At 44.0% G+C, this 14,632-nt stretch overlaps 1 protein-coding gene across 1 annotated transcript in view; it reads left to right on the top strand.

Annotated features, from left to right (window-relative positions):
• The first annotated feature begins 7,157 nt into the window (after positions 1-7,157).
• Positions 7,158-14,632, top strand: part of LOC124556494 (probable nuclear hormone receptor HR3) — a 439,228-nt gene continuing 431,753 nt past the window's right edge. Inside the window, exon 1 of the mRNA XM_047130451.1 lies at positions 7,158-7,219. Within this exon, the coding sequence (XP_046986407.1) occupies positions 7,213-7,219 (7 nt within the window). The 5' untranslated portion in view covers positions 7,158-7,212. The remainder of the gene's footprint in view (positions 7,220-14,632) is intronic.

The raw sequence follows: 14,632 nt of genomic DNA on the forward strand, positions 1-14,632 counted from the left end.
TTGTGCTGTAGGATTGTGGTGCGGGGATTTCAATGTGTACCAGGACGGCAGGCTTGTACCTTCCAAAAACAATAAAAAATAATTACGCGAGTTTTCTTTATTGAAGGTGATAATTAAAACATTATGACTTCATACTGGTGCGTTAATTTGTCTTGTGACTCAATAACCAGTGCTCTGAAGGTGTGGAACTGTCTGCCTAGTCTGTATTCTGAAACTTCGTAATCTCCAGTTTTGGCAACTGCCTGCGTGCGATGAAAATTCTACGTCCGGTAGTTGTTCGAGTTCCATTGTTAATTACAGGTCATTAGATAACAGGCTAAGTGATCTGTTTCTTTCATCGGATGAAAGAAAGGACATACCAACTCCCACAGGGCTGTGCCCTGACGAAGTACTGCTACTTCTGAAAGAAAACTTTTCGGGATACTGATTGCTTTAATTATTAGAGCATCAAAACTTCAATGTAACAGTAGGAATGGCAAGTAGCCGAAGGTAAAAGTCCCACACACGAAATCACTGAACGCTCATAAGGAGCGGACCTGGTTGGTAAAAGCAGGACTCCGCCAAAAAAATAAATAGATAAATAAAAACAGGTCTCCGAAACCACAATACTGAATCCGGCCTAGACACCCTGTGCCGCCAGGATGGAAAAAGAAAATCGCATGCTTATCAAGCTTTAAATTCGAAAACAGCGAAGATCAGGTAATTGTGTTACCATAAATTCCAGACACGCCACAATTAATCAGCACGAGCACTGGGATCCGCCACCCGCTCTCTAATTCTGCAAAAGAGGCGCCAAGGGTGTGGCATGGCCCTGCGCTAGGAGTACGTACTGATGTGAGAGGTAGCGCACAGTTCAGCTGCACCTCGGGCTGTGACTCGAAGACAGGACCGTATGGCGCGTCCGCTAGCCCTGTACTCACTTCCCCAACTGAATAGATGAACTATATTCGCAGTGGCGAATATGGACAACCATCAGCTGTGTAATGGAATGACGACAATGAAAATTTGTGCCGGACCAGGAATCGAACACGGACTCCCGCTTATCACGAGCGGTCGCCTTACTATTAGGCTATCTGAGCGCTCTTCACTACCGAACCCAAACTTCCATATGTCGTCAACTGTGTGTTGCACCGTACTTCTGTACAACAAAGCCACTGCAGTATGGTATGTAGGTACATACTCTCAATCTCCGTGATTGGCACTGAATGTCAACTCCAGAATATTCTTCTAATTGTATAATTACGAGAATGGACTTGAACGTCTGGCAAGAGAATCTGTGATTATGTCAAACCTAATAAACAGCAATCTCGGTGAATATATCGGTATATGTAGAGTAAAATTAGCAAAAGTTACCTAGATGAACTGCAATTTCTCATTAAATGGCTAGTCCCTATACTCTGTTCATCTTAGCGTTATTATCAAGGCAGAAACCATCATAAACATCTGTGTATTTTTTATTACTTAAAGAACTACGAAGGAGGTATAGAGATAGAGAAAGAGAGAAACTCTACAGCCTTGTTGTTGTTGTTGTGGTTGTTGTTGTTGTTGTTGCGGTGGTGGTGGTCTTCAGTCCAAAGGCTAGTTTAATGCAGCTCTTCGTGCTACTCTATCCTGTGCGAGACTCTTCATCTCCTAATAACTACTCCAACATACATCTTTCTGAATCTGCTTGCTGCATTCAAATGTGTGTGAAATCTTATGGGACTTAACTGCTAAGGTCATCAGTCCCTAAGCTTACACACTACTTAACCTAAATTATCCTAAGGACAACCACACACACCCATACCCGAGGGAGGACTCTACCTCCGCCGGGACCAGCTCACAGTCCATGACTGCAGCGCCTGAGACCGCTCGGCTAATCCTGCGGGGCTGGCTGTATTCATCTCTTGCTCTCACACTACGATTTTTAGCGCCCCCCCCCCAACACACACACTTCTCTCTAATACTAAATTTGTGATCCCTTGATGTCTCAGAATGTGTCCTATCAACCGATCCCTTCCTTTGGTCAAGTTGCGCCACAAATTTCTTGTCTCTCCAATTTAAAAAAAATTTAAAAAAAGGGTCAAATGGCTCTGAGCACTATGGGACTTAACATCTATGGTCATCAGTTCCCTGGAACTTAGAACTACTTAAACCTAACTAACCTAAGGACATCACACACATCCATGCCCGAGGCAGGATTCGAACCTGCGACAGTAGCGGTAGCGCGGTTCCAGACTTAAGCGCCTAGAACCGCTCGGCCACACCGGCCGGCCTCTCCAATTCGATTCATTCCATCTTCATTAGTTACGTGATCGATCCATCTAAACATCAGCATTCTTCTTTAGCACCACAATGTGAAAGCTTCTGTTCTCCTTTTATCTAACTATTTTCTATTGCGTGTCATTCTGGAAAAAAGTCTGAGACATAATTTTTTTGCCAAGACAGTACGTAAGAAACAGGATACCTTTGTTTTAACGGTATCACGTCAACGACATGTCACTTTTCAAGTTCTGACAAGTGTAATATGCCGTTCAATACTTCTGACTGAGAATTACTATGCTTACCCACACACTCCATAACTTGGCAATCAGTACCGCTATGGTAAAATGTTAATTAAGTTTTTGTTGTAGTTTTCGTGGGAAACAAAATAATTCTGTTTTTAACGAGATGCAAAATACCAGAAGTAATCAGTTTGGGTAACTAGTAGTGCACCAAATAAAGAGATTCATACACAACAAATAAAAAGTAGAAGACAAATCTCAACTACAAGAGGCGCGTTTGGTTTCTGAGATACTGATGATATCGGGATCGTGTTTTTACTCCCTCTGTGTCAAGTACGGAAACTGACAAAACGCTTTCGGACATCAAACAATTAAAAAACTGTGTTAATTAAATCTGAAACATTTTAATATCTTCTGTCAAAGCCGTATATCATATTAATTCTCTCTTTCCATATTACTAACTGTCCCGTCTACAGCTACGTTATTAGAAACGCAGTACTTACGCAGAATTACAAACTATCAGAAACGTAGTATACTATTGGAGAAAACATTGTCTTCTTTCCGTATCAGTTCGGCTGGGATTGTAGTTTACATGGTTTCAGTAAATAGCGTGGTAATTGATGTTAATATGTGGTTCGTCTAAGCAGCTACTTATGAGGTTCCATCGGTACACTGCACTGAACTCATACTCAGGTGAGGGTAAAAGTTCTTTGGCCACAAATAAAATTTCAAATATACACTAAGCTCAATATTCAACAGGCCGAACTTAACTTCAGTTTATAGTAGGCAAAGTGAATCCGTAGTCTAGTGTTTTTTGATTGAGTGCTAACGAAGATATTTCTGCTGGCTGCAATTTATTTCATTTACCACAAGTAGATTGTGATTACTTATGAGGAACATATTGGTGGTCGATGTAGGGAATAACAAAATATTGGATTAGGGGGACCGGTGTGGAATCGAGCCGTCTCCAATGTGAGTCTAACATTTTGTTTGCTCCCTCTCGTGGCCCAGTTATCTTATCACTGCCACAATTTACAATTCAGAGTTAAATGCTGTTCCAGCGTATCTAATTTACCAGTACCTATTTCGGTCCCAGCATAAAATGCTCTATGTACAAAATTTCTATCCGTGGTCGCTTTAGCTTTTGCAGCACTTAGTGTCGGAGCGTATTTTATAAATAAGTAGCAAAAATGGATCAAATATCCTACACACATTTTTTGTCCACGAGCAATACGATGGACGTTGAATGTGAATCGCGACAGAAATTGGAAAGCATCTTTCCTGTAGCTCTCGCCCTTCGCTACTTCTTGTGGACATGTTCTACCTCTTAACCTGAACATTTCTGTGTAATTCTCGGAACATACTAACTGGGAGACAACGAGTGGATTACACCCTTGATCAACAGTTATAATGTGAAATTACATGAATGCAGCGTAATGTTATGTAATCCATTCTCAAAAATAATTAGTAAGATTTTCAGTATGGCCTTGTGAACAATGAATAGAAATTCACGTCAAAAATTTCATATCACAAAATATTTTAAATTTTCGGTTCCACCTTGTGTCATTTGAAATATCCTTTCGTCGGATCAAATCAATCTTTACTTCTCAGTTAATCCAGTCCCGAGTCCTACACTGTAGATCCAAATTCATAAAACATTAAGAGAGATATTTCGGCACATGAAAATCCTTCCCAGGCTTCACGCAGTGGTCTGTAACCTGAACATTGTTTATCTTGATTGCGTAAATTTATGCAGCTGAAGTCACGAAAGTAAACATCGTATCACGTTGAGTGTTCTGTGTTGATGCAACGTATTTGTGCACAGCTTTATATGCCATGCAGTGCATTATTTGAGCAGCATGGAAGTGTTCTGGACCTTGCCACTTTGGTAAGATACACCATTGACCGTAATTACTTACAAATTTTTGGGATTACGGCGAATATTCTTTGAAAAAGGTGTAGTTTCCAATTTTCGTCAGCTTAATTTAAGCACCCGTTTCTATTTTTGGGGTGTAATATCATTCTATGCTCATACTTATACTCTCACGTGTATATAATGATGTTTAGACACTGAACGCACTTTCAGATCTGACCAAATGAGCTGAATAAGGGAGTAATGCACTAGACTCATATTGAGGAGCAGTGCAGTTCAAGTCACCCTCCTTCAGTCATTCTTCTTTAGGTTTCCTGCATCCAGCAGATGCCGAGATGGTTCCTTAATAGGGTTATAGCCAATTTCTTCTACTCTCCCAAACCTTCAATTCTTCAAATCCTTTCCAACTTAGATATTGCTCGTTTTCTAATGACCTCGACGTCGACTCTAACTTTTCTCTTTTTACAGGTTGTCCCATTTATTTTGACCACCCCAATTAACTTTTCCTAAAAAAAAAAGGAAAATGAAAAATGTATCAAGCAAATTTTTCTTAGCTACCAGGGGGGTATTATCCAGCTTGATTGCATTCCTTTTAATTTTTTGTGTTATAAAGGTATGAACAGCAGTACGTCTTTTATAAATAGCGCACTATATTTGTTTCTTCAGTAATCCATTTCGTCTCTTCAAGGTCCGTTCAAAAACGTATCACTGTGCACCATTCACTTAAATATGGCGTTATTAAAAACTTAACACAAAACTGACTCACAGTGCAGGTTCCTGGGGTAACCAACAGAAGACAATAGGAAACTCAAGGAAAATGTACACCGGTCGTTCAGAAGACTGCCATTCTCCATAGATGACTAGTATTTCTGTCTTTTAATCGTTGGTGTACACTGCACTCACGCAAACCTTCAACTGAAGACTGTTTCTTGTGAATGCAAGAATGTGATACGTTTTTGAACAGGTATTGAGGAGAGAACAGATACTGAGGAGAGGAAATGGATTACCGAATAGAAAATATAGGGCGCTATTTAAAAAAGAACTGCTGTTCCTGTCTTCGTAACGACGAAAGTGACAACAAAGGCAATTATAATGATTAATGTGCTCCTGGCAGCTAAGGAACAGTGGCGTGATAAATTTTTTATTTTGCTCCTGGACAAAAAGTTATTTGGGATGGTGAGGCTAAATGTAATGGAAAGCATTCTCATTTACGACTTCAATGCGGTATTCGTCTAGAACGATGCAAAATAAAACGTGGAAAACCAGATGAGAAGAGGTAATCCTAACTCGAACCACGTTTTCATTACGAAGGAAGTCGACAGGGATGTCATTACAAACGGAGGACAAGCTTGGAAAGGAAAGGATTAGGGGGGGGGGGGGGGGGGGAATCATCCCTGCCCTTTCATAAGAACCATCCCAGCATTTGCCTTCACCGATTTTGGAAAATCATGAAAACCTAAATGTTGATTATGTGTAAATTTAAGGTAGACGGGGTGGAAAGGAAAAGGAGGAAACTAATGATGTTATCTTCATCGGGAATTTATGCGGAGTCAGCTGCGCATACTGAAAATGTGTGCCGGGCCGACACCGAGTTCGAATTCCGGTCCTCCACAGTTTTTCACTCGGCTCCGCTGACACTGCATAAATTCGCAATGCAGGTAACATGACGAGTACCTTCATTTTCCTTTCCTTTCTCCACTCCACCTTCAGTTTACATAATATGTATCACAGCTGCGGATTCTGCATGGTGTCTGAAAAAACAGAGACCTGCGCAACCTCACTCCGTTTCAGTTACGAGGTTTCAACCTACCACGCGACGTCACTCATTTGATTCCGTCAAGACAAAATTAAAACTGTGTGCCGGACCGAGACTCGAACTCGGGACCTTTGCCTTTCGCCGGCAAGTGCTCTACCAACTGAGCTACCCAAGCACGACTCACGCCCCGTCCTCACAGCTTTACTTATGACAGTACCTCGTCTCCTACCTTCCAAACTTCACAGAAGCTCTCCTGCGAAACTTGCAGAACTAGCACTCCTGAAAGAAAGGATATTGCGGAGACATGGCTTAGCCACAGCCTGGGAGATGTTTCCAGAATGAGATTTTCACTCTGCAGCGGAGTGTGCGCTGATATGAAACTTCCTGGCAGATTAAAACTGTGTGCCGGACCGAGACTTTCTTTCAGGAGTGCTAGTTCTGCAAGTTTCGCAGGAGAGCTTCTGTAAAGTTTGGAAGGTAGGAAACGAGGTACTGGCAGAAGTAAAGCTGTGAGGACGGGGCGTGAGTCGTGCTTGGGGAGCTCAGTTAGTAGAGCACTTGCCCGCTAAAGGCAAAGGTCCAGAGTCCGAGTCTCGGTCCGGCACACAGTTTTAATCTGCCAGGAAGTTTCATATCAGAGCACACTCCGCTACAGAGTGAAAATCTCATTCTGGACACAAAATTAATTCGACACGTCACACTGCACATCTGTGAAACGAAGCGTGTATGAAAAGGCTGTGAACAACTCTCTACATTCGTGGCTTCAGCAGCTCATACAACTGCATACGCATTCCACGCTCATCGCTGGCTGCTGTTACGTCGTATCGTCGTCGTTTTTCGCGCCCTCTCACCTGGTCGGCCCCGACAACGTAGATGAGTAGTAGCACCAGCTCGGAGTGTGAGTAGGGAAGGTGGAGGTGAGAGAGAGTGGTGGTGGTGTTTGTAGCCAGCCCCAGCCCCGCCAGAGTGGCCGCCGACGGCAGCAGAGTAGGATGAGCGCTGCGGGTAGGCTGTAGAGCAGCGTGGCGACGCCAGCCCACGATGGCGACGCGGAGCCCGCCGGCAGCGCCAGCGCCGGCGCCGCCTCCTCCAGCGCCCTCATGACAGGTACGTCCAGCGTCGCCCTCTGCGCTGCTTCCTCACCTCGCGCCTAGCTCAGTCTACACGATTACTCTGCAATTCACGCCTAAGTAATGTAATGTACTGCGAATACATAGCAAGAAGGATCCTTTATTGTATGATTACATGATAGTGGAACAAACACTGGTAGCAGTTACTTCTGTAAAATATCTGGGAGTATGCGTGCGAAACGATTTGAAGTTGAATGATCATATAAAATTAATTGTTGGTAAGGCGGGAACCAGGTTGAGATTCATTGGGAGAGTCCTTAGAAAATGTAGTCCATCAACAAAGGAGGTGGCTTACAAAACACTCGTTCGACCTATACAGTACTTGAGTATTGCTCGTCAGTGTGGGATCTGTACCAGATCGAGTTGACGGAGGAGATAGAGAAGATCCAAAGAAGAGCGGCGCGTTTCGTCACAGGGTTATTTGGTATGCGTGATAGCGTTACGGAGATGTTTAGCAGACTCTGCAAGAGAGGCACTCTGCATCGCGGTGTAGGTTGCTGTACAGGTTTCGAGAGGGTGCGTTTCTGGATGAGGTATCGAATATATTGCTTCCCTCTACTTATACCTCTCGTGGAGATCACGAATGTAAAATTAGAGAGATTCGAGCGCGCACAGAGGCTTTCCGGCAGTCGTTCTTCCCGCGAACCATACGCGACTGGAACAGGAAAGGGAGGTAATGACAGTGGCACGGAAAGTGCCCTCGGCCACACACCGTTGGGTGGCTTGCAGAGTATAAATGTAGATGTAGAAGTGTTCGGTAGAGGGTTCATGGAACAAGTTGCAGACCATTTCTCGACCGTTCCAGTCTCCAACTGCATATTGCAACAACGAAAAACTAAATATCCTTGTGCGAGCTCTGATACGAGGGCTCTCCAGAAAGTAAGTTCCGATTGGTCGTGAAATGGAAATCACTTGGGAAATCCGGTAAAGGTTTGCACAGATGTGTTGGGCAGTGTCTTTAGTACGCCCATCGATCGTGTCGCGTCGCTCTTTTCGGTTTTGAGTGAACAGTGAGCACATAAAGATGTGTAGGGAGTAGCGTCCACCGCTAAGTATGAGGGCCTGGTTAGAGATTTCGCCTGCGTCATGCAGCCCACATAACACAACTGTCGAGCAGTTCCTTCTTCGTGCCAATTCTCGGCCGCACACTGCAGGGGCAATGAAGACGCTCCCGCAGCGTTTCCGATGAGAAGTGTTTGATCACCCACAATACAGTCCGTAATTGGCTCCCCCTGAGTCTCATCTCTGCTCACAAGAACCGCTGACTATGAAGACAAAATTTTTCCTCAGACAACGAGCTGCAGACCAGTGCTAATCACTGGCTGAAAGCACAGACGGCTGCTTTCTATGACGAGGATATTGGAAAGTCGATACAACACTACGACAAAACTCAAAGTTGGAGCGGCGACTATGTAGAGAAGTAGGTGGAAGGTGTACCTAGCTGTAGCAAATAAAACGTTTCTGGTTTTCGCTGTAGTTTCCATTTCGCGACCGATCGGAACTCACTTTCTGGACAACCCTCGTATTTTATTACAATGGTCGTTACTTCATATATAGGTGGGAGTCAACAACATACACTGTCTGCCGAAAATTGAAGCACCCGGAAGAGAAAGAGTAAACTACATGAAATTTCACGAATTGAGAGGGTATGTGATGTTGCTTCAGTGATTACAAAAAAATGGTTCAAATGGCACTGAGCACTATGGGACTTAACTTCTGAGGTCATCAGTCCCCTAGAACTTAGAACTACTTAAACCTAACTAACCCAAGGACATCGCACACATCCATGCCCGAGGCAAGATTCGAGCCTGCGACCGTAGGTAGCGCCTAGAACTGCTTGGCCACTCCGGCCAGCTCACAAAATCGAATCAAATTCAAATGAACTTGGCAATATGAGCCCACTCATAAGCTTGACGTTGCAACGCCTCTGGCGTGGATAAATTCAATGACTCGCTTGGGAAGGGGGTCCTGAAAGCAGTGTTTTCTTTCATGAGGCAAGCTGTTCTCACTTGTCCTTGATATCCTGGATACTAGTAGTGGCACAGAGTTGACCTCTGTTCCGGTCCACACGTGTTCTACCTGGGACAGATCTGGGAACGTTGCTGGCCACGGGAGCACCTCAACGTTACGCGGACAGTTCACAGAGACACGTGCCATGTGTGGATGAGCATTGTCCTATTGGAAAGTGGCACCATGATACTGTCGCATGAAAGGTAATACATGGGGACGCAGGATGTCCGTGACGTACCGTTGTGCCGCCAGAGTTCCCTCAACCACGACAAGTCATAGCCGATGGTTCCGCATACTATGACGCCAAAAACAATCATCGGGCGTAGTGTAGAAGCGCGGTTCATTGCCGAACAAAGTGCGACGCCATTCATCAGGAATCCATGCTCACCGGTCACCGCACTACTCAATAATCTTCAAATGTGTGTGAAATCTTATGGGACTGCTAAGGTCATCAGTTCCTAAGCTTACACACTACTTAACCTAAATTATCCCAAGGACAAACACACACATCCATGCCCGAGGGAGGACTCGAACCTCTGCCGGGACCAGCCGCACAGTCCATAGCTGCAGCGCCACAGACCGCTCGGCTAATCCCACGCGGCCCCGCACTACTCCAAACGCAGCCGTTCATGTTGTGGTGTGAACTGCATTCTACGTATGGGATGGTAATTCTGTAGTCCTGCTGCTGCTGCTGCTAGTCTCCGACCAATGGTGCGGGATAGCACAGAATGTTGCAGGGAGTCCATTACTTCTTTCCGGATGGCAGGCACAGATGGGAACGGGTTATTATGATGTGCTTGGTGTACAATAGGGCGATACTTCATTGTGGTAGTCAGACTTGGCCGACTGGCATCTTGATGAAGAGTGTGCCTCCCATCACGCTTCCATGCAGTCCAATATCGGACCACTTTAACGTCAGAATGTCCCAAAAATGCGAATACAGTACGATTCCATGGACCGCTTTCAAACTGGGTCAGGTGCTAATAACGCTGTCTCACACGAGTACGTGGCATCTCCGTGTCCGTAACAGTGATCAGTAAACATCTGACCTCGATCACGCCACGTAGATACCCGAGCAGGCCTGCTAATAACACTAAACAGTGACAACACTAATGCACTCTGGTGGTCATTCTACCTATTACAAAGAATTGTAGTTATATGCGCTTACAGAGTCGCTGATGATTTGTTCGTGTAAGACGTTATATTGACGTCCGAATATGTCTTCTAGGTGCTTCAATTTCTTTTTTTTTTTTTTTTTTTTTTTGTCCGATAGCGTAGATTAGAAATAGCAGTAGGCTTGTAACATACCATTGGGGAACCCAAGGTATCACTTTAGTTTAACTAGATGACTTCCCATCAGTTATTATGATCTATGACTTTTAAGACAGGAAATCAAGACTCCAGTCACACAACTGAGACGTTAGTCTATAGGCACGCAATTAGATTAGATGTCGCTTTTGAGCAACGATGCCAAACTTCTTCTGGAAATCTAGAAATATGGAATTAACTTGAGACCCCCGGTAACAGCACTCATTACTTCGTATGAATGAAGAGCATATCGTGTTTCACAAAAATGATTCTTCACGTGTATCACGCCATGTGCACTGCTGAAGTACGAAGGCCGTTCCGAAACTAAAGCCTCCCATTAATTTTCATAGAAATTACAGTATGTACTGAAAGTAGAAAAACAAATTTAAATTGTTCAACATGTAAGTGGAGCGAAGATTTCTTGGTAAGGAATACACGGCGTCTTATCGAGGGTGCGTCCTCGTCAGATGTCTAAGTAACTTCAGATGTACGCCATGGAAGAGTATTGAGTCGCTGCACTTCATGTTGTACACTAATGACCTTGCAGACAATTTTAATAGTAACCTCAGACATTTCGCATATAATGCAGCTATCTATAGTGTGCTGTCTGAAAAAAGATACACAAATATTCAGTCAGATCTTGGTAAAATTTCAAAGTAATGCAAGGACTGGCATCTTGCTTTATATGTTCAGAAATGTAAAAATGTGCACTTCACAAAAGGGGAAAACGTAGTATCTAGTGACTATATATTAGCGAGTCGCTGTTGGCAACAGTCAACTCATACAAATACTTTGATGTAACAATTTGTAGGGACATGAAATGGAACGATCAAGTAGGGTCAGTCGTAGGTAAAGTAGGTGGCAGACTTCGTTTCATTGGTAGGATACTAATTAAATACAATCAGTCTACAAATGAGATTGCTTGCAAAACACGCGTGCAACCCATCCTAGAATATTGCTCTAGTGTACTGGACCTGTACCAGATCGTACTAACATGGTGTACTGAATGTTTATAAAGAAGGGCAGTACGAATGGTCACAAAACTGCTGATTGATGGGAAGGCGTCACGGAGATGCTGAAATCTCTGAAATGGCTGGCGTTTGGAGACAGATGCAAACTGTAACAAGAAAGTCCACTTACAAAGTTTCAGGGACCAGCTTTAAACGAGAGAGATGCAAACTGTAACAAGAAATTCCACTTACAAAGTTTCAGGGACCAGCTTTAAACGATGAGTCTAAAAATATATACACACTCATACATATCGCTTTTGTAGGGATAGCGAAGACAGGCTTCGACTAATTACAGTGTTCACAGACACATTAAAACATTCACCCTTCCCACGTTCCATACATGAATGGCTCAGGAAGAAGTCCCAGTAACTACTACAACGAGAAGTACCTCCTGCCATGCAGTTCATAGTGGTTTGCAGAGTGTAGCTGTAGATACAGATGTCACTAACATACTGTCATTCATCCGCATAGTTACCACCATTCGTTATGCGCTTTTGTGAACGATGAACAAAAGCCTGCAGGCCGCGACCGTAGAATCTAAACCATCTAAAGCTAACCACTATCTTATTGCTTCAAATGGTTCAAATGGCTCTGAGCACTATGGGACTTAACTTCTGAGGTCATCAGTCCCCTAGAACTTAGAACTACTTAAAACCTAACTAACCTAAGGACATCACACACATCCATGCCCGAGGCAGGATTCGAACCTGCGACCGTAGCGGTCGCGCGGTTCCAGACTGTAGCGCCTAGAACCGCTCGTCCACACCGGCCGGCTCATACTGCTTCGACGACAGCGCCTCAGTCTGGAAAATTTTGGCCACGTAATCCACCTCTCATATCCCCAAAGATATGACAATCTCAAGAAGCTATATCAGGGCTGTAGGGTAGATGTGGTAGAATAGTTCAGTTAAATCTGGCAATGAGTTCCATGGTCGCAAAACTGTTATGAGGCCTGGCATTGCAAGCAAAAGTTTGTCTTTTTTTTTTTTTTCAAGCTCGAATCTCGAAATTCGGGCTTTCAGCATCGCCAGTGTGCTCTTGTAGCGTTATTGTTGGCAGATGGCTACATCGTGAAGCTTTAGTTTGTTGGTGAATTGCATGTCGCCACCCAGTGGACTCTGTCTTGTTTACCGGATCGTATTGGTGAAATAGTGTCTCATCTCTGATGATGATGATGATGATGATGATGATGATGATGATCAGAAACCCGTCAAACTCAGCCTCGTGTTGGTCCAGCAGGCTCCGACAAATTTTTATTCCACGATCCTCTTTTTCTGTCTTGAGTAAGCATGTGCGCGACCCTTTGTAATACAACAGACTTTCGGCTGTGCACGCGATTTCTTGGTCGTAATCCGCGGATCATTACGGATGAGTTGACCGATCCTCTGTTCATTATAAGGGATAGCAGCCGAGCAGGGTCGCCCGGGGCGTGCTCTGTCGTGCACCTCGTTTTTAACCATCATTGGAACGCGGTAACCACCACCCAACACTACTTACGTCTACTGTATCATCTCAACACATCTTTAGCTAGCTTCTATGAACTTCAGTTGGCGTAATTTGTTCAGCAGTGAAGAATTTAATGACACATTTCTGTTTCATACGCATCTCGATTTCGGGTGCCATTTTGAACGCTCCCCTGATGCTGTCATCTACCGCAGGGCGAATGATTCAAAAATTATTACTGCACCAACATAATCTGACAATCAAAGATAACACAGATAATAGGAGACAGTAGCTTCTGAAAGACACTCGCAGTTACATATGGCGACTCAAAGATGCGCCTGTCGCTGCACGTCGTAGTTGGTCAAGGAAATGATCCTCGACTACCTAAAACGGTGAAATTCGTGAACTGATCGCACGCCTTAATTGTGGAAGCATATTGTGAGTCGACTAACTGCCACCGTTGTGAATGGCTGTTGTGGTACCTGCAAGGACCCATGTGACAATAATCTTTGAAGACAATAACACTAACCGTGTATTGAGATGAAATGACATGCTACAGTGGAACAGTTAAAGGTCGAAATACACTTATCCTCAATACCAACAGTCCAGAGAAACCTGCCGCGCAAGGAACTGCATCCGTTCTAACGATAAGGCATCGGCAGGAAAGAATGAATTTTCTACATATTATCACAACTGACTTGCAGCTAACGGGTGTCCGGAAATCCTTTCTCTTGACCCACGTTTTTCGCCACATATAAGAAATGGACGTTGCTACTGTGTTGAATGGGATAACCGGAAGGGTAGTTCCGAAGACTCACCTTCCCAGCTAAGAACTGGCGATAAAAATATCTTCCATCAGCAGGAGTTTAACATGTTACCTAGGAGTGGAGTACAACTACACAAGCGTCCATTAGCAAATACGGCTACTGAGATGAGGCTAGACAAGTGAATTGGCAACGTCTGGGAGTGCTCTGAGCGAAAGGTAAAGACATCGGCCTCCATTACATCCATAAGTTATTGTATTACCGTTCCGTCCATTCATTAAGCATACATCCGATTTATTGTACATGGTTTACAGACACTCCGTCTGAATAGGTCTCGGAAGACCCTAAAGGTACAGACCGACCGCCGTGTCATCCTCAGCCTATATACTACTTCCCAATCAGGTAGCTTCTCAATTTGCCTCGCAAGGGCTGAATGCATCCAGGATGCCATCAGCGTTCGGCAGACCGGACGGTCACCCAGCCAAGTGCTAGCCAAGCCCGACAGCGCTGAACTTCGATCATATGACGGAACCAGCGTTACCACTGCTACAAGGCCCTTGACCATACGGTTTATCACCACTCCGCAATGGCTCTATCAACGTCCGACGACCACCAGTGTCAGTAAACTGAGAAACTGGTTCAGATATGAAAATCTCTGAGAACCACATATAGTGTGTCTGATTCCATCCTGTAACTATATAAGTTGATAATTAGCTCATGATGGTATAGTGAAGGACTGAGTTTGTGCCAATATTTCGACTTTACGGCCTCGAATTTTTAATTATTTAACTTATTATTTTCACTCAAATTTAGCAAAAGTTTCACATTTTTCTGACGTGATACAGTGCATAGTTT

Source organism: Schistocerca americana, chromosome X (assembly GCF_021461395.2).
Source record: "Schistocerca americana isolate TAMUIC-IGC-003095 chromosome X, iqSchAmer2.1, whole genome shotgun sequence".
Taxonomy (NCBI): Eukaryota; Metazoa; Arthropoda; class Insecta; order Orthoptera; family Acrididae; genus Schistocerca; species Schistocerca americana.